Source organism: Trachurus japonicus, chromosome 21 (assembly GCF_045865225.1).
Source record: "Trachurus japonicus isolate A0001 chromosome 21, Traja_1.0".
Lineage (NCBI taxonomy): Eukaryota > Metazoa > Chordata > Actinopteri > Carangiformes > Carangidae > Trachurus > Trachurus japonicus.
This window is the reverse complement of record NC_140927.1, coordinates 11193897-11217404: the sequence shown is the minus strand read 5'-3', so window position 1 is coordinate 11217404 and position 23508 is coordinate 11193897. Positions and strand designations below refer to the sequence as shown.

Below are 23508 nucleotides of genomic sequence, written 5' to 3'. Positions count from 1 at the left end.
TCTAACCACAGAGCTGTTAACTGCTCCGATATTGAGCTTTCGCCATTTCTCTGAAGTAATCATTTGAAATCGCTTTTGCCTCTTTCCTCGCAGAGGTTTTGCTTTAAGCGTGACATGAATTCACTTTTTAAAAATACCATAAGCCAGAAACAGAAGACCTCCCAGCGCCTCAACAGATGAAGGTATCATGTACCATGAGGCGATAAAAGTAAAGCACATGGTATTTGGTTGCTACTGTACTGACACATTAAAGATACATGAACATAAAAGGGGTGTTAATCTTTTCACTATTTGTTAGCATGCAGTCACCCAGAAGCCAAAACACACACGCATACACACATATATAGAAGCTGGATTTGTCACTTATGAGGAAATTGCACTGGCTTATATTAATTCCACAGAGAGTTTACTCAGCTCCCACTCTAAACCTTATAGCAAACAGCCCTAGTGTAAGTTGTTGGACTTGTGGAGGTGGATCCCTTAAACATGGCCGTGTGAACAGAACAGGTTTTCATGAGACCTGATAGTTTGAATGAGAACTGGATATTTTATGCAGTTATGATCCTATTTCACTCTCACCAACAGAAGGACAGTCATGAAACGTGTGTTTATGTGTGTGCATTCAATTCAAACCTCTTGTCTCAGGAAACCACAGACAACAGGAGTGAATTCAGAACCACAGAACCCAGTGGGTCTACAAAACGCTGCCAGGTATACAGATGAGAACTGTTGTACATATCCACAATGTGATGCGTGAACAGACACAGGCTTTCCTCAAGTGCATGTGTGTCTTTGTGAGTGTGTGTGTGTGTGTTCTGACAGGTGAGAGCGCTCCTGGCCTAATGAGGGTTGTTCACCACCAACTCTCCAATCATGTTTTCTGTCTGCTTTGTGTAGAACTATCACCACAGCTATGACCCAAGCTGTCACAGCACTGTGAGCATGTGTGTGTGTGCTTCAGTGTGTGTGCATGCGTATGTGTCACACTTTCTGTCATATTTTCCCAAGAGAACGCCTCATCCCCACAACAGATTCTTCCTCCTCTTTCCTGAAATGACAACTTTATTTAACGGCTTTTCGTATCCCGGACAAGATCTCTTTTTCTTTCTCTCCCTGACTATCTCCTCCTCTCATTATTTTCCAGTGTTTCACTTTTCAGCACTTTCTTTTCTTTATCATTCTTTGTCTTCCTCCTTTTCTCCTTCTGTCCCCTTTCCATCTGTAGCGTTCTCTAATGTGCTGTCAGACACATAACCAGTGGCCAAGAGCCAGTGTGTGGGAGAGGCAGAGGGGGAGAGAGAATAATGGAATTTGTGAATATTTGTGAATTTAAAAAATCTTATATGAACGGCACTGACAGGGAAAATAGAGAGTGGGCAAGATGCATGAAGGTAGAGAGAGAGAGAGTCCAAACAAACTCCACTTCCTAATCTCCACCATTGTGTTTACTGTGTTCTTAACGGAGCTGAACACCCCAATGTGATTTGATCCAGCAACCTGTTCACCAGGTGGGCAGTAATTCCGGCCGAATCGCGACAACAGCTGGACAATGTCACTGGTTGTGTTGACATTAAAAGACTGACCATGGAGTGGGTTGGAGGCGACAGACGTTTGGCTGCTCGGCTGCACGGTTACACAGTCTCTGAGCGTGTTTGAGCAGCCTCGCATAATCGTTTTCCATGTCCACACTAAAAACCCTGTTGTTAAGCTTCATCCACTTTGGAGACCATTTAGGAAAAGCTCTCCTTTCAGGTGTAGACACAGCGCCAAAAAAATTGGAGAAAGAGAGAGAGAAAAAAAAGGGAAAAACATTTCAAATTTAGCCAGCATAGTGTGAATGCTGTCAGAGAGAGAACATGACACTGCATTCACTCTGCCAACACCTCCCCTCAGACAGACAGAGACAGGTGTCCCTCCCTCCCTCGCTCTCCTCCCCACCCCCCTTTACAGCTCTGTGCCTTTAGTAGAAAGCAGAACTACACACACATGCGCAAGACACCTGCACAAACACACACTGTCTGTGCTGCACAAAAACACACGGATGCACACACACACACAGAGCCTGTGGCCGTGGACTCAGATGGATCTATACTGTAGAGGGGTTTGGGGTTTCCAATCTGTCTCTGTGTGGGAGGAACACAGCTTCTAACAAACTGTTAAATCCCATCATCTGTCTCTCTTCTCTCCCCCAATATATTTCACTGCAGCCAATCACTGTTTTGATGAGGTTTGCCATGGGGAAGTATATAAAAATCATGAATTTGTTTCTCCCACTCTCTTCTCTGAAATTTGCTTGTTAACAAGCTGCATGTACAGTTTTTGTCTTGCTTACATGGAGGAAATGAAAATAAAATATGTAATGTGGTTAATAATGCTGTTCCAAAACATGTATGTTGAGTTGTAGACGTAGACTTGTAGACAAGTGGGCTTGTGTAAGTCTGACAGGAAGATCTGACTGAGTGTGAGATTTATGTTTGTGTGTTTTGGGGGTAGGTGAGTTTCAAGAGTGAGAAAGCTCTACAAAGCCTTTCTGATGTGAACCAAGGAGAAGGTTTAAATACAGACTCCCCCCTCCACCTTCTCCTCCCCTCTGCCTTGGTCTTAATTGCCTTTCACACGTTCTCTCTCTCTCTGTCTGTCTTTAGGTCAGGAGTTGTCTTCTTACACCTGCACATTTCTTTCAAACATCAGCGGTGCCCTTAGCTGTAGACGGAGCGTCTGCATGGCAGACACACCTGCACACATGCACACACACTAACACAAACACAAAAGACTGAGAGCAGGAAGACTTGCAGAAATGTGTTTTCATGATGAGAGGCAGCCAGTCTATTAACACACCATTCTAATAAGTAATAAGTTATACAATGTCTAGTCATAATATAAACCAAAGTGACTTCAGACTTAAGGACTCTGAGAATCACTTTAGTTCAGGATTAATGTTTACACAAATTGTTGCTGACACAGAGGGAACTCATTCCCTCTTTTTCTATTTTTGCCCTGTTTTTCTCACCACACCATCCTCTAATGCAGCCTTTGCTATTAGGGAAGTAAAATCATGGGTGGCCTCGCACAAACTGAAACAGCCAGCTATGAGTAGATTCACACACACATTACACACACACACAGTTGTACACCATTTCTGCTCCAGTCATGTGGATGACTCAATGTGATTCCAGCTAAACTTTATTTTCAGTGGTTGGAAGTAAAATGGGACTGTTAGGTCTCTGTCAAGAAAAGAACAATTATGGAGGCGGTGGATTCAGCCAAGACCTCTGACTATAAAGATGCTTCCAGCAGCACTGATAATCCCCATGTGGCATGACAGGCTGTAGATCACGAGCTGCTACTGATCTCTCTTTCATATATCCTACTTCTTATTCATGTACATGCCTGGAGAAAGAAGAATTTCAAATAAAATACATTCAGGCAGATGTAACCATTACACAGCATACGATTAATGATGGCTGAGTGTGTTTCCTTCCTTCCAGTATTGTCCATGTACAGTCAAAGCCAATACAAATGAGACCAAGATCATGGCTGCTTCTAATGATTTGCCACATAATGCAAAATAGGAGTCTCATTCTTAACTACAGCTGCTGCCTCGTTGGAAAAAAATAGTTTCTTCAGACTGTTAAGAAATAAAATAATACTAATTCTCATCGACACCCAACATTACAAAATACTGTCATTCACACTTAGCAGCCGTAGTCAGTCTGTCAGTGAAGTAGTTAATAGAGAGTGAGGAGGATGACTGACTTCACTGTTATCAAGTAATAGGCCTATTACAGCTGATAGATGGACAGTGTGTGTATGTGTGTGTTTGTGTGTGTGTGTGTGTGTGTGTAGCAGTAGTCTCCAGGACAACCGATCGATTCCTCATTATGGCTTTAACACACATTGATCGGGGTCAGTCCTTCACAGATACACACATGCAGCCAAACATCCCAGCTACATACACACTACACTCATACTTTATCTCTCTCTCTCTCTCTCTCTCTCTCACACACACACACACACACACACACACACTAACGGTCATTTCAGTAACAAACACTGATGAAGCAGACCTTCAGTGCCCAAATGAGACCACTGACATTATCATCATTATGTGTGTGTGTGCGTGTGTGTGCATTTTCTAAAATCGCCACATTGCAACTTAACAAATCCCATATTTCAGACCGTGTTGTGTAACCATTGGTTACTAAGTCTCATCTAAGTTTCCAGTGGGGGTGAAGTGTCCTGCACTGTTTATCCACTCCAGGTGTTTTCTAACATTTGTAGAGGATCAATCAATCAAGACAAGACTCTGTGTTCCTCCACTGTAATCACCGGTGAGAATGTTGATTTTTTTCAAAAGCAGGTATATAAACCTCACACTGTTCTCTCTCTCTCTCTTTCTCCCTGTGTCTTTCCAGTAGCATTGGAGGATGCTTATTTGGATGCATGACTCTCCTGCCGGTAGAGTCACTGTGATGATAATTCAAACATGCAGGCAGCTGCTAAATGCCCACAGCTGGTAACTGAACATCCACTGTCACTCCACATGTTGTTCCTCTCTCTGTCATATAGCGTCTTCATCTCTACCTCCATCTTTTATTTTTCCCTTCCGCCCTCAGGCCAGTGTCACATCACATCACTTTCCCCATTGCTCTTCTCCTTGGTCGTGTCCCCTGGAGTTTCGCCTGCAAGTCAGGTGTGATCATGTGATCAAACACCTGGACCTCAGCTGTAATCGAGTTTCCAGCAGGAATTTGTGTAAAAGCGCACATTGAAATATTTGCTTCAGATTACATGGGTAAGAGGAGAGGAGAGGAGAGGAGAGGAGAGGAGAGGAGAGGAGAGGAGAGGAGAGGAGAGGAGAGGAGAGGAGAGGAGAGCAGAGCAGAGCAGAGCAGAGCAGAGCAGAGCAGAGCAGAGCAGAGGAGAGGAGAGGAGAGGAGAGGAGAGGAGAGGAGAGGAGAGGAGAGGAGAGGAGAGGAGAGGAGAGAAGAGAAGAGAAGAGAAGAGAAGAGAAGAGAAGAGAAGAGAAGAGAAGAGAAGAGAAGAGAAGAGAAGAGAAGAGATGATTGATTGAGGCGGAGTACAAAGACAAGGTCTAAATCATTAGTGAAACCATTATCGTTGACTGCAGCTTCTCTGTCATATAAATCACTTCTTAACTCACTGCTTTACTCCACACTTATTGTGTAAGCCACATAACCGTGAAACTGCCTACGTGCCTGTCTGCCTGTTGTGCTTACACTGTATATGAGTTTATTTCAGAGCACAAAAATGCTCCCATCTCTTGTGTACTCTTGTTTATATCAGCTTACATTTAACCCTTCTGCATGTGAGTGTGCACTTTTCTGCATGTGTGAATATGTATGGGTGTTTCTCATATCACTGCTAACACTGTAGAGTCTGATTTGGGTGTGGACTGAGGTAATGGATCAGTGGAGAGAGTGAGGAATGAAGAGAGGATGAGAAAAAGTGACAGATGTATAGAAAAAGGATTTAAGTGATGGATAGACAGACAGACTGAGAGATAAAAGGGGATGAAGATGGATACAGGCTGATGAAAAGTCTATAAATGGTAAAGAGGGAAGAATAGATGCATTTTAAAGAGGCAGAGAGGAGAAAGAGTGGGAGAGAGGGAAAAGGAGGAGAGTGTGGCATTTGGTTTCCTGCCTGTGATTTCTCATACGTAATGCTGAATAATGATTTGGCCTATAAAAGATTGGCAAACTGCAGAAGGGAGAGGGTGAGAAAGGGAGAATGAGGGAAGGATAGGAAAGAAGTGAAGAAATGGAACAGAGCTGGCGACATGCGATTAAAGTGGAGGAGGACAGAATGGAGAGGAGAGGTGACAAAGAAGGAGGTGAACAGGAGGGAACAGAGGTTGGGACAGAGGAAGGTGCAAGAGTAGATGAAAGATGATAGATGGGGTCCATTGGGCAGTGGTGAGGGGTGGGAGGGGTGAGGAAAGGTGAGATGAATAAGGGGGAGAGGGTGAGGAGGAGGGAGACAGCCAGGAGGAAAGAGGAGAGGATAGAGTGAGGAGGTAGCTGTCAGGATGATTTGAGCCTGCCCTCAGCGGACCCTGACGCTGCACTTTTCCCTAAGCAACCGTGTGTGTGAGTGTGTGTCCGCGTGTGGGCGCGCGCGTGCACACACACGTTCTTTCCAGACACTCCAAATAGAGATCTTGCTTTCAGAGACAGAGCAGGGCAGTGAGCTAAGAGGAAAATGTGAAGTAGACAACCAACCACTGCCTCAAAAGGCTACAGACACACACCGTTTAGTACAAGTTCCCCGATCATAATAAGTCACATGGAGAGTTTAACACCACTTTCTTTTAGATGATTGTGCACTTCATATCAGTCAAAAGAGCCACTTTACCTTTATCCTGAAATACTATCTGAGGAATGGACTGGGTTTTAAATCTGAATGTCTTATGGTCATTTGCAGGGTCAAAGTAACAGTTTCTAGTGGGAGTGAGAGAAGGACAATTATTGCTCTTGTCTGTAGAGTCAGTAGGCTATAAAGCTACAATTCTTAGACAGACAAGCATAAAGGCTAGATTCCTAAAAAATAAATAAAAATACTGCAAGTGATCTCTCAGACCACCTCTGGGTTGCCAGGTCTTCCTCCTGTATTATGCTAACTAATCTATCTCCTCATCACTGCAGACAACATTAGCATTAGCAGCTGTTCACAACACAAGAGATTACGATGCACCCTCTGAGCAGTACTATTTCCCTCAGGGCTTCTTGGATACTGTACAAGTGGCCGACTGGACTTGGGCTAGCTGGTTAGCATGCTAACTTCTATAGAAGATGGTCACTTTCCACCGCTGGAGGTGAGAAGTGAGGGAACAATGCCCTGAAGTTCTCTCAAGGCTGGTAATGTTAATGTTGGTGATGTAGCGAATATAAAAGTTACATTAAACTTTTATGACCCAAATGAGGGTGAATGAAAAAGACAGCTTATCTATCTGTCACAAAATTTTGCAAAGTTTACGCCGTTCGTTTATTTCTGTCTTGTGGTTTTGATCTGCTTAGTTTTTCATAAGAAATACACAGGAAAAAAAACTGATACAGCTGTTGGGAAATAACTGAGACTTGTCACCAGTAACAGACCAATGCAGTGCTTTGCTGTCCATCAGGGGAAAGGGGAAGTCATGGTGAGTAATGATTAGCCATGGCAATACTCACACACTTGTAAGGGGCACCAGCTTTTTTTTTTGAATTTTTTTATTCATCAGTCTGGCTGTCTGTCTCCCTCTCCCCCTCCTTCCTGCTGTTTCCCTGCACTTAAACGGCCACCGTATATGAATGCTAATGAAAACATCTCTCTCTCGGACCACCTCTCCATCGATTTTGCCTGCAGATCCAAAGGAGTGCTTGACAAAAAGTGCTGCATTATAGATTACACATTACCATCCTAAAATTGCAATCAAGACCATAATAGATTAGATTGCTTCAACACAGTGACCCAATAAAACAGCTCTTGTCTGACTGGGTCACGGCGATTCATAACAGCCTGTTTGTGCGGCGACTGCATCTGTGTGAGTGAGTGTGTGTGTGTGTGTGTGTGTGTGTGTTTGTGTGCTGATCAAATGCAACTGATTCATGAGTTTTTTAAGTGGTGCAGAGACACAAAGAGGAACCATATTGCCTGTTCACAATCTAGCCTCTGTCTAGAAACATGGATGACTCCTCTGTCTCAGCGGATGAGTCTGTGTGTATTTTCCTCTCAATAAACTGGACATTTACAGAGGTTTTTATGTTTTCTGAAGCTGCAATACACAGGAACATAAAGACAAATAATGTACATATTACACATACACCTGTTGATTCAAGAAGATTGTGTAATTTAGTGATAAGCTGCGGACAGGGAGAAGTATGTAAGGCAGCCATAGAAAGAGACGGACGAAGACGGGTGAGTGTGTGCGTCAGGGCTGTTGATGACAATCCTTGAGTGACCACATACTGTATGTCTGCCCCCCACAGACACACACACACACCTTCAGCTTCTTCCCCTTGGCCTCTTTGACCTCTGAACCTAACAGCTCAATTTCAGCCTACTCCTGCACACACACATAGACACACACTCAGGTTGTTGGGCGCCTGTAGACCTAAATAGCTCTGAACTGTGGGACACTTGTAAATAACAGACTATTAGCCAGGAGATGTTGCCACCAACACTGCAGACATCTTGTTCTTACTGGCAATGTTAGGAGAATCACTTCTGGAAAAAACACGTAACTTGTCTTTCCTGAAAGAAAAATGAATACAAGGCAGCAAGTCCACAAGTCTTACTATATAGAACAACCACAAACACTTGTGTATAATTAATAAATCAGAGCCGGTCGTTTGTAGAGGTTCAATGAGATTCTCTGCCCCTGGGAACCTACTGGGCTTTAAATGGATGTAAAAAATTTAAAGAGAAATCGGAAAGAAGGGCAGGGAGGGGGAAACAAGGTCGGGGGGGAGAGGGATAAAAAAACAGCATGGACAAGAGGAGGAGGAAGAGGAAGAGAGAGCATCTCATGCATCAAACTTATCTGGAGATAAGAAGTGCAGTGGGGAAGTAAAAAAATGACGAGGGCAGGGAAACAGACAGAGAAGTATGTTTCTATCTCCACAGCACAGTGGAAAAGTAAGAAAAACAGAGCAACACACAGCGGGCCTTTTCAACCTTTTTAGCCTCTCAACAAACAGCCAGCCAGTGAAATATTGATGCTTCAATTCCAACAAAGAAATGTCTGAATGATTTCGGTACATCAGAGTGGGGAAATTCACCTATCTATAATTGATATGGCTGAAATGTTAATAACTGGATGGGAAAAGTACCGGAACAGAGCCATATAACTGGGGGAGAGAGGGTAAAAGTGTAAGTGTGTGCGCTTGTATGTGTGTGTCCATCTATTTGTCTGTCCTCCTGCTTGTGCCACTGGGTTTGTATCTGTAGCCTCATACACTCACAGTACCCACAGTTTGATGCCTCTGCTCCTCTGTGTTAGAAGACAACAAGGGAAGGATTGTAGTTTCATTTTCAGGAAAGTGACAGGATATCATTTTGGCAAAAATAATCATCAAATGCGTTGTAGGTGTAGGTTTGTGACTTTGTCTTAGGTGACAAGTTGCTCCCTCATCTCAGCATCTCTCATGATTTGTGTATACAGCCTATGTGTTTTTATAATGGGTGTTTCCCTGATCTTATTTACACGTACAGTATTAACTTATTAAACCATTACACGTGTTGGTCCTAAGAGATGTGTCAAATCAGGCTATATAAATCATTTCATCTCTTTTAAAAATAGATTTGTACAGTTTTCATTTAAATGTGTTGTTCTTAGCTTTCTGACTTCTTCTCCATCTATCCCTGTGAAACCATAAATATCTGTCTGCATCTTAACCAATCTCTGCCAGAATCTTTCCATCATTTCCCAGAATGCCATCTTCTTTTTCTGTCCGCCTTTATCTCCACTTGCTGTATTTTTACTTCATGCTTCCTAACTGCCTGACTTTCTCTCAAGCTCAACATGCAACAAAGCCAAACGGCCAAAAAACAATGCTGAACACCAAATCCTCTAATCTGTGTTAATTCTTTCAAAGTGTGAAAACCATCCCGGAACAGTAAATGTGTTGTAATTAGACGTTGATAATTAGAGACAAGGGACCAAGGGAGGTCCCATTGTGATTATTATGGGATAGCTAAAGCCAGAGAAACAGGAGGAGAGTGGGCTGAAGTTCACCAAGAAAACTCTCACACAGAGACATGCTGGTGGAGAAGTAAGACAAGTGTCTATCCCTTAGTTTCAAGCTAACTTCTCAAGCAACTTAAAATCCTTCCTTCTTTTGATCCACTTTTCTTTCCTTTCCTACTTTGTTTGCCATTCCTCCCATGTCCTTAAAATCTATACATCCATACATCCTGTCCTTACCTGCAGTCCAGCTTCTCAATCTCAAAGTGCGGATTGAAGTTGAGAACGATGCGCTGTGAAGGCTCAGGCGCTGTGATGACCCAGCGACAGTTCTGATGAGGTGGGTACTCAAGTGGGTAGCCAGGTGTGGTGATGTATCCAGCGTCGCTTGCATCTAAATAACCGCCACATGGCTTAGATGCTGGATGAAGAGAGAGGGAGAGACAGATGGGAGAAGTCAGGCTTATAAAGTTAAATCATTTTATATATGTACAGCACATTAAGTCTGAAAAGTCAAGCGGAAGCAAATACATATTTATTTTCTTTGGCTTTGGTCCATTACACATCACCTTGTGTAATATATGGAAATCGTTCAAATACTGGAAGTGTTTAAACTGTGATAAAAATTCTTAATGTTTCTCCGTTTTACATGGTCACTGAGTGGTGTTTGTGAATGTGATAAAAACATCTAAGACTGGAGTGGATGAGAAAACAAGAGGGCAGAGGTTAGAGGAAAGGTAATGAAAAGAAATAGTGGTTCAACTTTATTGCAGAATAAAATTAGGAAACAGGAGAAGACTGATCAGATAAGCCTCCAATAACAATATGGAACTATAATAACTTCCCTCACAACTGCAGATTTAAGTTTGGAGTGGCATCGAGGTCAATGTTGTTCCCTTATCAAGACTAACCAGGAATATGCCAACACACTGTATGAACCCAATCCAATGAATTTAAAACATATTTGTTCATCATGCGTGACTTGACACCAGGAGAGGGGGTAAACTGATAAAATGCAGATAAGACTTATGTTTGCAGAGACAGGATATGAGAAAACAAAGAAGTGTGTGTGTGTGTGGAGTCAAGGTCAATGGAGCATCATGACGTGTAAAGACTTCATTCTGACCCAAGACTGACACACATACATAGACACACACATAGACACACACACACACAGGCCTCCAGATGCCACAGTTACTGTCACAGAGCGGATCCACTTGTCAGCAGTCATATGTCTGCACCATGTCATAAACAATGCCGCTCATTCACTGCTGCAGATGTACCCGACATAGATGGGTAACTCATATCTATGACACCCAACGGCATAACACACACATCTCTGTTGTATTGTATCTATGGCAGCTATTGTGGAACCAGGCTGGCTGCCCTGTTTGATTGACTATGCAGACTTATGTCTTATGAGCTGAACTTCTTCATTGTTTAAGCTCCACAAAACTCAACTTAAACCACTAGGGTGGAGTCATGGTGAGATATAGCTTTGTTAAAGCCAAGCAACAGTTTAACAGCTCAGTCTAAGCCATAATCTGACAGAGGAGTGTGTAACTGGTTTGAGTTTACTCTTTTGAAATGTCCAAAATCACACATAATATATCATCATTATCAAGTATTAAGTATAAAATATAATTTCTCTGACCTAACCCTGACCCTAGTCCAATGCTTGCGTGTGTTTGTTATGTAGACCATTCCTCTTAAGTTAATTTTACACAGGCATTTTGTATCTGGCCAGTGAGCAACACCCAGACAATTAGAAAACCATGTGATTACTGAGAAAAGTAAACACCAATCAGATATTTAAAAAAAAACTGTATTCCTTATTTATTGCCACTGTGCTGAGTCCGATGACATAGCCAAGTCAAACTACTCAGCAGAATACAACATGTTTTAATGCTATTAATAGACTGTAAACCTACTCTGAGAGGAGCTAGACATGCAAACATTAACACACACACACACACACACACACACACACACACATAGTATAAACACACTTTTCAGATGCCATCTTCAAAACAAATTCAAAGAGAAGGTCAAACAAACATACGCACTGAAAGTCCAGCTTTTTTTTCTTTTTTTTTCCGCTGTGGCTGCAAATATGCTGCACATGGATATACACTCATTCACTCAAGAACCAGCGAGGGAAGATGAAAGCCGAGGTCAGATCTCAGCACTCAGCGCACAACGTGATTGACACTTTGGCAGCTATATCTGGTGTCTACCTCACACTGTCTGCAAACAATTAGTGATCATCCCCCCTATATCTCCCTCTATCTCTCTATCTCTGTCTGTCTCTCCCTCATGCTGTGAGCCAACGAGTCCTGTCTATCTCCTCCCTATCTGTTTCCAATCTCCTTGGTGACATACAGTAATACAGGAATAGAGTTACAAGGTCTATGTAACCCGGCCAGGCGCATTTCATCTCAGCACCACCTGGATTAGTGCTTAACCACTCTGGAATCTCACAGCAGCATCAGCCAAACCCCACTTTTAGCACAGCGCTTAGCTAACTGTATCCAACCAGGAAAATCTGGGATATGCGGAGAGAGGGAGTGCAAAGGGGAAAAATCTCATATTGTTAGATAGGCTACATTGGATTTATTAATAAGTTGCTTGATATGCATAATGAATACTTAGTTGTTGGGTAAAAACATGTTTTCATTAGATTCAGTCTGCCCCACATGAGACTCTGGCAGTAGCAGCAAAAGTTTATTGTTTACTTTTATTTAAGCCTCTTCCTCAAGCCAACTATGCAAAATGCTGGGATGTTTAATTTGTCAAAAGTGTTTACATCATAGTAAAACTTTCTGCTGATGAAGTACCAGGTTCCTTATCAGACTGTTCTCTTCTGTCATTTTTTTTCTTTACCTCCTCCTCCTCTTCCTCCTCACCTCTGGCATGCCGCCGATAAAGACGGCACCTCCAAGTGTCTGATGAATAAGGCCAGTGTGATAGAGAGGCAGATGCTGTGTGTGTGTAAAGTATTGTGTCTGCTCTGCTATAAGGGTCTATTAATCTCATCGCGCGCACGCACAAAATCAGTCACCGATTATCACATTCAAACAGGGCAGAAGGTGACGCTACTTGGTGAGTGCATATACACTCAAATACAGTAGATATATGATGCTGAGGTGGAGCTCATCAGCCATTATAACACAGAGTCCCTGCTGCGATAAACCGATACACAGGAAGGGGAGCATTTTTCTTTTCAGCGGGACAGCTAACTTCTCTATGCATCGCAAAAACTAAGAAACTGTATAAACGCAACCTCCAAAAGTGAATCTATAGCAACACTAATTTGTATTCCACACTCCAGCATCCTGACCTGCATGTGGGGAAGAAAGTGCAATGTGTGTGTGCGCGTGTATATATGTGTGTGTGGAAGGGTGGGCTGAACAAAGAAGATGCTGAGTTGGGAAAAAGCCTGAATTCATGTCAAGAATTATCAAACAGGTAAAAGTGTGTGAGAGAGACAGAGAGAGAGAGAGAGAGAGAGAGAGAGAGAGAGAGAGAGAGAGAGAGAGAGCAGAAGATCTAAGCCATTGAAAAATGCAGGGTTGAGAAAAGAGGAAGGGGGAAAGAAAAGCATTGCACTTGCTTTTAGCCTTTCAGGATAATTTGCTCCACTGGACATCTTTTTAGAAATGTTGCACTGAACCCAGGTCGCAACAAACCTGCTGTGAGTAAAAATGTCAAAACAGCCTCTTAGAAAAATGGCAACAGTTCCAACTACAGTCACTTTGTTGCAGTGCGGTCATACGTGATGACACTGTGACCCATCAACACCCAATAGTCAGTACATTATTACATTGGTTCTTCTTAGCCTATGGGTTGGGCCACACCCATCTTTCCTATTAGGTTTTGTGACTGTTAGGTTTTGTGTTATTTTAATAAAATCTGTTCAGAGATATAGGGTAACACCTGCCAAACAAAACCAAATGATGAAGAAATAACCAAAACAAACAAAAAAACCAAAACAATACCAGTCACATTTTTTGGCTGGTAAAGATTTAAGTCACCTTAAGGTATTCTGAGTGACCACTAAAGGAAAAGCAGAAAAACTACAATGTAGAAATACACAGTTTCAAGTAAAAGCTTTTACTGCTATTCTCCTGTAATACTGCAACTACTGTATATTAAAAACTAATCTGATGTTTGTTTCTAAGTAGTAGTACGTGAAAACTGTTCTTTCTTCCTGGTCAGGGATTCTGCTTGAATCCCCTGTGGTGAGTCGTTCTATGAAGACAAACCACAGTGTAAGTTCAAACCAAAGCACCACGTCAGTGTATCATTGTTTTCCCTGTCTCGGTTTGTCTGTCACTCACAGAAGACACAAACACTGCTCTGCTCTTGACCCCAGATTTTACACAAAACAACTTCTCTCTCAACCACATCAGCATGTGTGATCTACAGGCAGAGGTTGTTTTCAGACCACATATTCACAACAAAAGCACAAACAGACCGCTGAACATCATTTATCCCCCTCTGGCTTAGACATCAATGAATTGAGACCACACACTTGCACACACACATACACACACACACACATACACACAAGCAGGATAAGCAGCAGTAAACGGTGCTAAGCAGTCAAGCAGGGATATGAGACAGGTCACTGCATTATTTATGGCTCTCCGCCACATTTAGTATTGCATCTTGATAACACCTATTCAGCAACATTTCCTCACATGCGCATACCTCAACACACACACACACACTGATGCATCCATACAGAAATGCAATACAAAACTTGTACAGAAATGCATGCGCAGCAACAAGCACACAGAGGGGCAATGCAAACAATTGCACAAAAAAGTCACAAACATGGAGAAAAAAACACTCTCACTTCCACATGGAGCTGCTTTGCAAAATTGAACCAGATCCTTGTTTGTTAGCCCCAAATGCAAATTCTCTGACCTTGTTTCCACGTTCTCTTTACAGATTCATTTTTCCTCTGAGTAGGCAGTCTGATTTGACTCTAAAAAAAAAAACACTTTTCACAATTGCAATCGATTTGCTAGTCTGCAGGAACTTTTGCTAATGTGTCGAACAACAGTCCACATTCATTTCAACTGGTGAGGGGCCACAATGAAAGCATTAGTGGTTTAGTGTTTGTGTATGAAAGCCAGAAAGTGTTTCTCACCCAGCTAACCATGAGCTTGTTAGGAGGGAGGCTATTATTTGGCATATCAACTTATTATCCACCAACACTGGCCCCCAACAGTGGAGCAAGTTTGATATTCTCATTATTTTGACCTTGTTAGAAACAGCTCCCCTAAATTAACAATCAATAGACTGTGAACATCTGCATCAAAGCCTGATGCAAATTTTCAGTTTTTTTTTTTTTTTTTTACCATGGATTTCCAGGCACTTACAGTAGGATGGCTTAGCTCCAGCATCACAGAGCATGCACAAAACGCTACATTTGGAGTAAAAAGCTTTCATATGACTCTGGGAATATGAGGAACACTGAAAATAACAGGCTAAAATGTCTTCTTTGGATTAAAACCAAGGGGCTTTTAGTCATCGAAACCTGGGAAACCTCAGGAATGGACAGAAAGAGCGAGGGGAGAGAAAGAAAGGGAGATGCAGGCAGAGCAGGACGAAAGAAGACAGAGTAATGCCAGAACATCTGTCTCTCATCATCTGAAAAGAGAAAGTCAGCAGCTCAGAACAGCTCACTGGACAGAAAATACAAGTCAAGCACACACACTCACACAGACACTCACACACACACACACAAACAGGTGGGGTTGTGCTTTTTTCTCCAGGTGCCCTGCATTAAGCCACAGTGGAAAATTACAGCCAGTGTGTAAAGTAAAGAAAGGGATGGTAGAGGACTACAAAGGATCTGAGAAACAAAAACAAGGATGGGGAGAAACAAGAGAAGAGAGAGACGTGGACTCATAAAAAAGAAGGATGAGTGTGCAATACTGAAAAGGAACTGACATGAGAACAAGCTACTCAACTCAAGACCAAAGACGCTACCTGATCTATGTAGATTTAGAAAGAGGAGAGAGATAACACGACATATTTAGGCACGGTAGGTTATTGCACCCCTAAAAAGTCATAAGGATATTTCTTCTTCAGAGTCTCGTCTCAAGAAACACTTTTTACTACATACAAATGTAATTGATTCTGCATCTTTAAGTTTCAGCTCAGGAATGTTTACTCTGTGACATCTTATTAGCAAAAGAATTTTCCTTTAAGTAAGACTAAAAATAGCAAAAGCAGTATACACTTCAAACCACACATCAGCTATTTAGATCGATGAATGGACTCAGTCTAACAAGCCATGTGAATGGATTTCCACTGTCTGGCTGTAGTATCTTTCCAGCACAGAAAACAAGGATGAGGTAAACATAGATTGACAGAGTCAGAGGGAGCAGGCTGAAAGTTTTAAAAAAACAAACAATGAGGGAGGGAAACAGTAAAAGAGATTTCCCAGCGTTGTGAAGTGGGGCGAGGAGAGAGGGTGAGGGAGGTTTCTTAATCGGAGCAAGGGAAAACACTGCCACGGGGAGGTGTGGAGAAAGAGACAGAGAGCACTATTAAAGGAGAGGTGAAGTGGCATGAAACGAGGAAAACAACAGGATGATTCAGCGTGAAGGGAGAGGGAGAAAGTAAAACAACCTGTGGCCTCACACGCCACGGCTCTGGAGGGACTGCTGGGGACACACAAGGCTTAGCTTTGTACACAAGCTCATGCGCACATACACAAACGCACACTTTTTTTGTGTGAGTGAAGATTTTAAAAGACGTGTGGACAGGCAAATAGTCTCATTTGAATATGTGCCCCCCCCACCCCCACCCCCACCCCCGCCACTGAGGAATACAACACACATACACACAACGACACACACACAGCTGATCTTCTCATCCTCCCTAATTACTCCAGTCATTACCAATGGCCAATGAAGACACTAGAATACTAGCAGTTTACTAATGACATGATAACTGTAATTAGAACATCCTGCTGGACCCACTAATTGTCCTTTCTCTGTTACAGATGAGAGAGGAAGAGAGACTGAGACAGAGAGAGAAAGGGAGAGGAATAGGCACAGCGAGAGAGAGAGAGAGAGAGATGGTACAGGGGGTTAATTGGCTGAATGTTAATTCACTCACTGTAAACTACATGTAGGTTGCTGATGACCAGCGCCTGTGTTGTTTGGCCACCATTACTCTAATGATTGACAGACCAACATCATCTCCCATTAACTTTTTTTAAACTAATGTATATGCCTTTTCTTCGGATTTATTATGACTAACATGAGCCTTAAAATTAAAAAATATATATTGCAGAAGAAAAACACAGCAGCCACCTGAATCACTAGATGAAAAAGAATAACCCTTAATCCTGAAACCTGGTGGAAAACACCTGCTGCCTGCAAGATAATTAAAATGAAATCAGCTCTGGAGAAAGTCTCCATGCAGCAAAGTCTTTGTCACGTGCCAGAGATCCACTCCTCAGTTGTCACATACAACTGTTTCATTCCAACCATCAAAGTAAAGGCACTGCATGAAATGTTTTCATTCCAGCAGGCGACTATGGTTTCAATATCATGACCATCCATCTACATGTCAAAACATCTCTTCAATTCAAATGGATTTTTTTTTCCTTATTCCCAATATGATGAAATACAAAACTTGTTTTTATTTTTGTCTATAATCAGTGTAATATAGGCTACTGTGAGTTGGCCAGAAAGCCTCCTGTGCTTGACAGGGGAGAAGAATAAATCTGGGTTGGTTTACTGCAGGTGGCTCCACTCAACTACTGCTTCACACTCTGCTGCTTTCCTCTCATTTCACCATTGCCCTCTCATGCTCCTCTGTTTCTCCCTTCACTCTTTCGTTCGCATGCCTCCAACACTCACAGTTCCTTACTCTGTCCATCTCTTTCCCTCATCCTCCGTCCTCTAGCTCTGACTCCCATTTTCTCTTTTTTTTTTTTTTTTTTTACTATTAAAGTGTTTCTGGCTATAATTTCCTAGGATAAAAGTTCACAAGTCAAGTAAAACTTCCAACACATCAGACAATGCAGTAGTATTAAAGATTGACTAAAATGGGAATAAGAAAAAGTCATAGAAAATTAAAACTGAAGAATGACGGGTGAATTTCCCCATCATTCCTTAAACGTGTATAGATGAGCGGATTTCAGACTCACTAATTGCCCTTTCTTTCTACAGCCAGCTGTGAGATATTGTGCTGCTACTCTTGAACATTCATTCACTACTGGTATTTGACTTGCTAGAATACGCTGGTGTATTTTTAGCCTTTCTGAAATAACCAATCTCCATATGCACTGAGTAATTATCCATGGAAAGGAACTGCAGTGAAAAGAACAAATATAGTTAACTTCATGTTTGTAGAATATGAGATGTGTAATATGGCTAATAACTTTTTTTTCCAAACACCAGGTAATTGCATAGAATTGATTGTGCTAGTGACAGTGAGTCAGTTCATTATGCACGGAGCTAAAGCACGGTGCAACCCTTTAGTTTTGAGCTACTAACATGGATGGTTGTTTTATTGATGATTATGACCCAATCCAGTGTGACACATGTGTACATGCATTAGCCCAAAGTTTAGCTAACACAGATTCAAATGAACTAACTCACTCTCATAGTTCATACTTAGGAATTCTTAACTTTTGGTCCCCCGAAAAATCATCACCATAAAGCAGGACAACACATTAAAAAAAGGCCGAAATATTTAATTTTATATATAAATACAAAGTGGAAAAAATGTGCGGAAAAGGCAAACATCACATGGATTCCTAAGTGGGAGATGTGCTATGATCTCAGTTTTTGTGTCATAAATAGTTCCTCTTCTTCTTTCTTTTTTTAGCCGTTGACGCACAGCTATTTTGGTGCCATTACCACCACCTACTGGTGCGTGAGAGTATCCGTGTACATTACATCATGTTCATCGTGAGAACATTCGATGAACCTGAACCTGCTCCTTTACACTACAAGCTGTCGGCATATGTGCAGAGCAGGGTGTGGGACTTGAGACTAGATAATAAGAAATGCATCTGAAAGCTCAATCACACTCACATGCTCTATAAAGTTTTGCAATAGTCAGTCTCATACACTGCAGACCGATGACCTATAATTAAAAGCAAGTTGAAAGTAAGTGTCTGTCTGCTCTGGCTCATACAAACACTCTGAGGCGCACCCCCACTGTGATGCAATCATTTACAAAAATAATGAACCTTAACTCTGGGTGGACCTGTTGACTTATTCACCCTGAAATCTGGGAAAGACATTTCCTCCCCTATGTTTCAGGCCTCTAAAATCACATTAGCTCGGTCCAAGCCATCCAAAAAAAAAAACAGCTTCATAAACCATGCAGCCCTTAATGCGTACCTGTGGGCAATTCATCCCACTGCTTGCTTACTTCTCACAGTGTGCATCGCAGTGCGCCTGTTTCATCAACCAGCATATTTCAGCTGAGACACTATAGAGGCAGACAGCTGGTCTTGAGTGGCCAATTATGTCCGTTTATCTCCCTTCCAGGCACAGCTGTGATCAAACGGAATGAAGAAACAGGATCAAACAGCGAGGCTAAAAATCATTCTTCCGTTTCGTTCACTTCTTTCTGCAGCTTCCCTCTGCCTGTGTCTCTCCCTGTTACTTCCTCCCACTGTACTTCCATCCCTCCCTCCTGTCTCTCACTATATATACACTTCTTAGTCTCACTATGCTTTCCTTTGCTCATCTCTCCTGAGACGACAGAGCAGAGGCATCTGTAAAAGTTTACTGCTGAGGAAGCTTCAATCCTGCATAGCCTGCTGGCTGCTGAGTGTTTGTGTGTGTGTGGTTCTCATTGTACCAGAGGGAGTATCTCAAGGGGAGTAAGACGGAGTGCCCTGTAACACCATGGTTCATCCATCAAGACTTTTTTTGTTGAACAAATAATAGAATGTCATACCTGAACAAATTATTGATTGATTTCATTTAAGACTTAAAAAAAACAAAAAAAAAAACATGTCACCACCAGTCACGTCAGTCCTTCCACCCTGAATACCACTATGTATATGTATATTTGCTGTGGTATATATATACTCAGTACTTCCTGGTAAGGGGGAACACAAGTCACTTTACTCTGTTGATCTAATAGGATAGACATGGAAACTCTATTGCGTTCACATAAAATATCAGCATGTTGTCAATTCTCTTGTGAAAATTGGCCGACTTTGTGATACACAAAGAAATATTCACACACAGCAGTCTGCTCTACATATCTTCTCATGTTGAGGGTGAAATGTAACGCAAATAATGGCTCCACTGTGTGCACTCTCTGTACACTGTGTTTTTCCAAAACAACATTTGGCAGACGGGACACTTAATCTGAGTCATGAGATCTGCAAAAGCCTCCTGAATAAGACCTAAATCAATACAATTTAGAGTGCAACCAACTTGTCCACTGCTTCCCTCTCTCAGTTCCTTTTTTACACCTCATGCACATTCACAGTTGTATCTTGAGGAAATGATGTTGTCATGCTCTCTGTCTCCTTTTAATAGACTGCTGTGGGAAACTGTGAGACTGGGCCTTTCTGCTTCTGGTGAATTTCTCGGTCAGTTTGTTAGAAAATCCGTTTGAGTAGAGTCCAACTGCAAAACGTGTCTATAGTTAAAGCTTAGTTGGTTTACAAAACAACTGGTTGAAGTTCTCAGGCAACCCATGAACGCACACCTGTAACATCACAGCGAAGTAAAGTGCTGATGTCTTGACCCACAGTCACTGTAGATACTGTCCGCTGAAACGCTTCTCTGTGCAGCTCGCAGCTCCGTTTCCACTTTCCTCCCTGCGCGTAACGATCACTTGGATACGCACGAATAACTTACAAAGACCTTAAATGCATTAGCTCAGTGCAAAGAGCGGAGCGTTCTCGCCTTGCGGGGTAAAACGGAGCTCTTGTGCCGTTTTTCACTTCTGAGCTTGTGCATATTTACGCAAAGGTAACCTGCTGATTGGTGTTAATGCACCCAAGATCCCGTCGCTCCCAGTCAGAGCGATGGGAGCGACGGACCTCCGGAGCCTGTCTCGCTGGAAACGGAGTGGAGTCGGACCTCTGTGTGAGTGGAGCGCTAGTGCTGCAGCTGCACAGAGGCAGTAACCCGGTCACATTCACTGACACCTCTTCGCACAACCGGTAGTAGAGGCACAGCTGCACATTGCAAATGTAAAGCTGCCAGCCTAAAAACTCTGTCAAGGAATCTAATAAGACTAAATCACAGTGACACATGAGGAGATAAAACAAGCGCGATAGGGTCACTAGAAACTCCACTGTGCTCAACTGACAGTGCTCCCGACAGGAATATTATGGGAACATCATAGTGATTTTTCATTATTGAATAGCTCCCTCGAGAACATGAATTGATTAAACTGCAGATTAAAATCCACAGCATATGGTTAATTTTTTTTTTCAAGAGGAAAAAATCAATATTGGTACCGGGCCAACATCTCAACATCTCTCATTATTATAGTGCGGAGTCAAACCAGCAGCGGAGTGGACGGTGAGGACGCTGCGGGGATCAGTGTATATACTTTATCTGTGGAAGCGCCTCGTTAGAAAGTAGAAAGTTGTCTACGCAGAACAACCGGCGACACCATCAATCTGGAAAACAAATTAAAGCTTTGAGCTGTTGAGGAAAAACTAACTGATTTTATCCACTGACTTAAGTTGTTCACATTTTCATTGTACCTCTCCACCGCTGCTCTCAGCGCCGAGCTGAGGGCGACGGGTCAAGCAGATCGAGGAGAGGGAAACAAGGATCTTCATCCTTATTGTGCTTTAACTGAAATAACCAAGAGCTTCTCAACACTAAGCTTCATATTAGTGTGTTAACTTGAAGGAAATGAAGGCTGAGTAAATCCAGTAATGCTCTCCCTCTGTTATTGTTTTACTGACATTACGCAGTTTGGTTTGACGGGGAAAACCAGGCTTTTTAAAAATGAAACAATCATCTCTGAGGTGTTTTTCCAAATCCTGTTTTTAAGGAGTAATGGGGATTTTTTTTTCTCTCTCTTAAAAAAAGCGGGTTCACTTCCATTTAGCACCTAAGTGTGACACGAAATAAAGCGGGCAGGAAAAGTGTCAAACCTACCTCCTTCCTCCGCTGTGGCCGCTGCTGGGGGCGAAAGAAAAGCCAGTAAACATCCACAGAGCCATATGAGTAAATCCATCTTTTCCCTCTTAATTTGGAGAAAAACAGCTCTCCTCCTCCTCCTCTGTGGTTTTACTCTGTTTATCTGGGACAAATCTACAGTCCAAAGTCTGCTTTCCTTTCCACAGTTCTCTGTTTCTCTCGAGCGCAACACGACTGGTGCCCAAAGTCCACCACAAACGCCGGGTGGTGTTCAGGGGGGCTCTCCAGGAATATCAGCCTGGTGGACCTATAATGTTCGTACGGGTTGCTTCAGTGTGTGGCACCGCTTCTTCTCTCGTAGAAATTCGTCTGCGCAAAACTGATCAGAAATCAGCGCAATTTGTCCAATAAAAACATTTTAAAAGCCGCGAAATCCATGTCGGTGCTCAGTGTCCGTTTGGCAGTCAAAACACGCGTGGAAATATAAACCTAGTCAATACAGTTGGTAGACCAATTTCAAATGAACAAGGTATCACAGGTTGAAACCATGAGGAATCATCAGACACGTCTGCAGACAAACATTAAGTTTGTCAAAACCTGAAAAAAGTACCACGCGTCTCTTCTCCCGGCTTCGATAAAATATTCCAAAAGCTTTTGCTCTCACTTTCCAAGTGGCGCATCAACTTGTTAAAAGCACCCGCGATTAAGAATCAAAATTATTTTCCCATGGATTTTTCCTTTTATAACACTGTCCCGATAACCGTCCTGTCTTGAGAAAAAGATAACGCTTGATCTCTTGGAAGAAGCGGCTCCGGCGTGCGTGCGTAAAAACTGATCGTGGGAGAATAAACGTGCAGCCTCTGCGCTCTGAGCTCTCCTCCTACAAACTGAGCGTTTCTTCGCTCAAACACGCGTTTCTGTGTCCGCGCGCTCCCTCCCTCTCTCTCTCTCTCTGTCCTCCACGTTCACCGTAAGTCTCTCTCTCCTTCTCCCTCTTTCTCTCTCCCAGCAGCTCCGGCAGTGCGCTCCTTCCCCTCCGATCTCCGCCGGGTTTGTGGCAGCGTGGAAGACTGCTCACTCAGTCCCCTGTCTCGATGTGCGTGCACGCCGTGCGCGCGCGTGTATCGGATTACAGTAGGCACCTCGGCCCGCCTCCATATAGCCCCTCACTGATTAAAGAGCAGTTTCATCTCCCTCTCACTCCCTTCTCTCTCTCTGCCTCACCCTCTCTTACCTTTCTACACATCTCTCCCTCTCTTTCATTTTTGCCAAATTTCTCTTTACCTCTCCCTCATTTCCCTCCAATTTCTTGCCTTTCTCCATCGAGACACTCTCTCCCCTACACATTCATTTCCATCCCATCTCTCCTTTCTCCCTCCGTTTTTCTTATTCTCTCCCCAGTATTAAAGAAAAAAGAGAAAAGGTAGAAAGAAGAAAGGCAGAAAGAAGAGGGAGAAGAGGCCCACAGCAGAGCTTTATGAGCTTTGTAGCAGTGCTGGGAGCTTTAAAGGGAACCTGGTGCTGGTTTACAGCATTACAGCTGAAACACTGGCCATGTGCATGTGCAGAATAATCAAAAGGGAAAGGAATCTGATGAGTAACAATCAATTAACATGAATACATTGCTGGGCCTCTAATAATCCGTGAGTAACTAAGATTAACAGAAACGTTTTATTATCTATGAAAAGACAGATTTACATGTCATGCAGC

The 23508-nt window shown here is 42.6% G+C and overlaps 1 protein-coding gene across 4 annotated transcripts in view; it reads right to left on the bottom strand.

Moving 5' to 3' along the window:
• The window catches only part of LOC146964796 (neuropilin-2-like), an 89041-nt gene extending 66051 nt beyond the window's left edge, over window positions 1-22990 (bottom strand). The window contains exons 1-2 of one of the 4 annotated variants that reach the window (XM_085765785.1): window positions 21817-22990; window positions 9929-10109 (exon numbers count right to left, since the gene is read on the bottom strand). In XM_085765785.1, the coding sequence (XP_085621911.1) occupies window positions 9929-10109; window positions 21817-21895 (260 nt within the window). In that variant the 5' untranslated portion in view covers window positions 21896-22990. The remainder of the gene's footprint in view (window positions 1-9928; window positions 10110-21816) is intronic. The other 3 variants (XM_085765787.1, XM_085765786.1, XM_085765788.1) reach the window with 3 other exon arrangements.
• Between the last annotated feature and the right edge of the window lie 518 nt (window positions 22991-23508).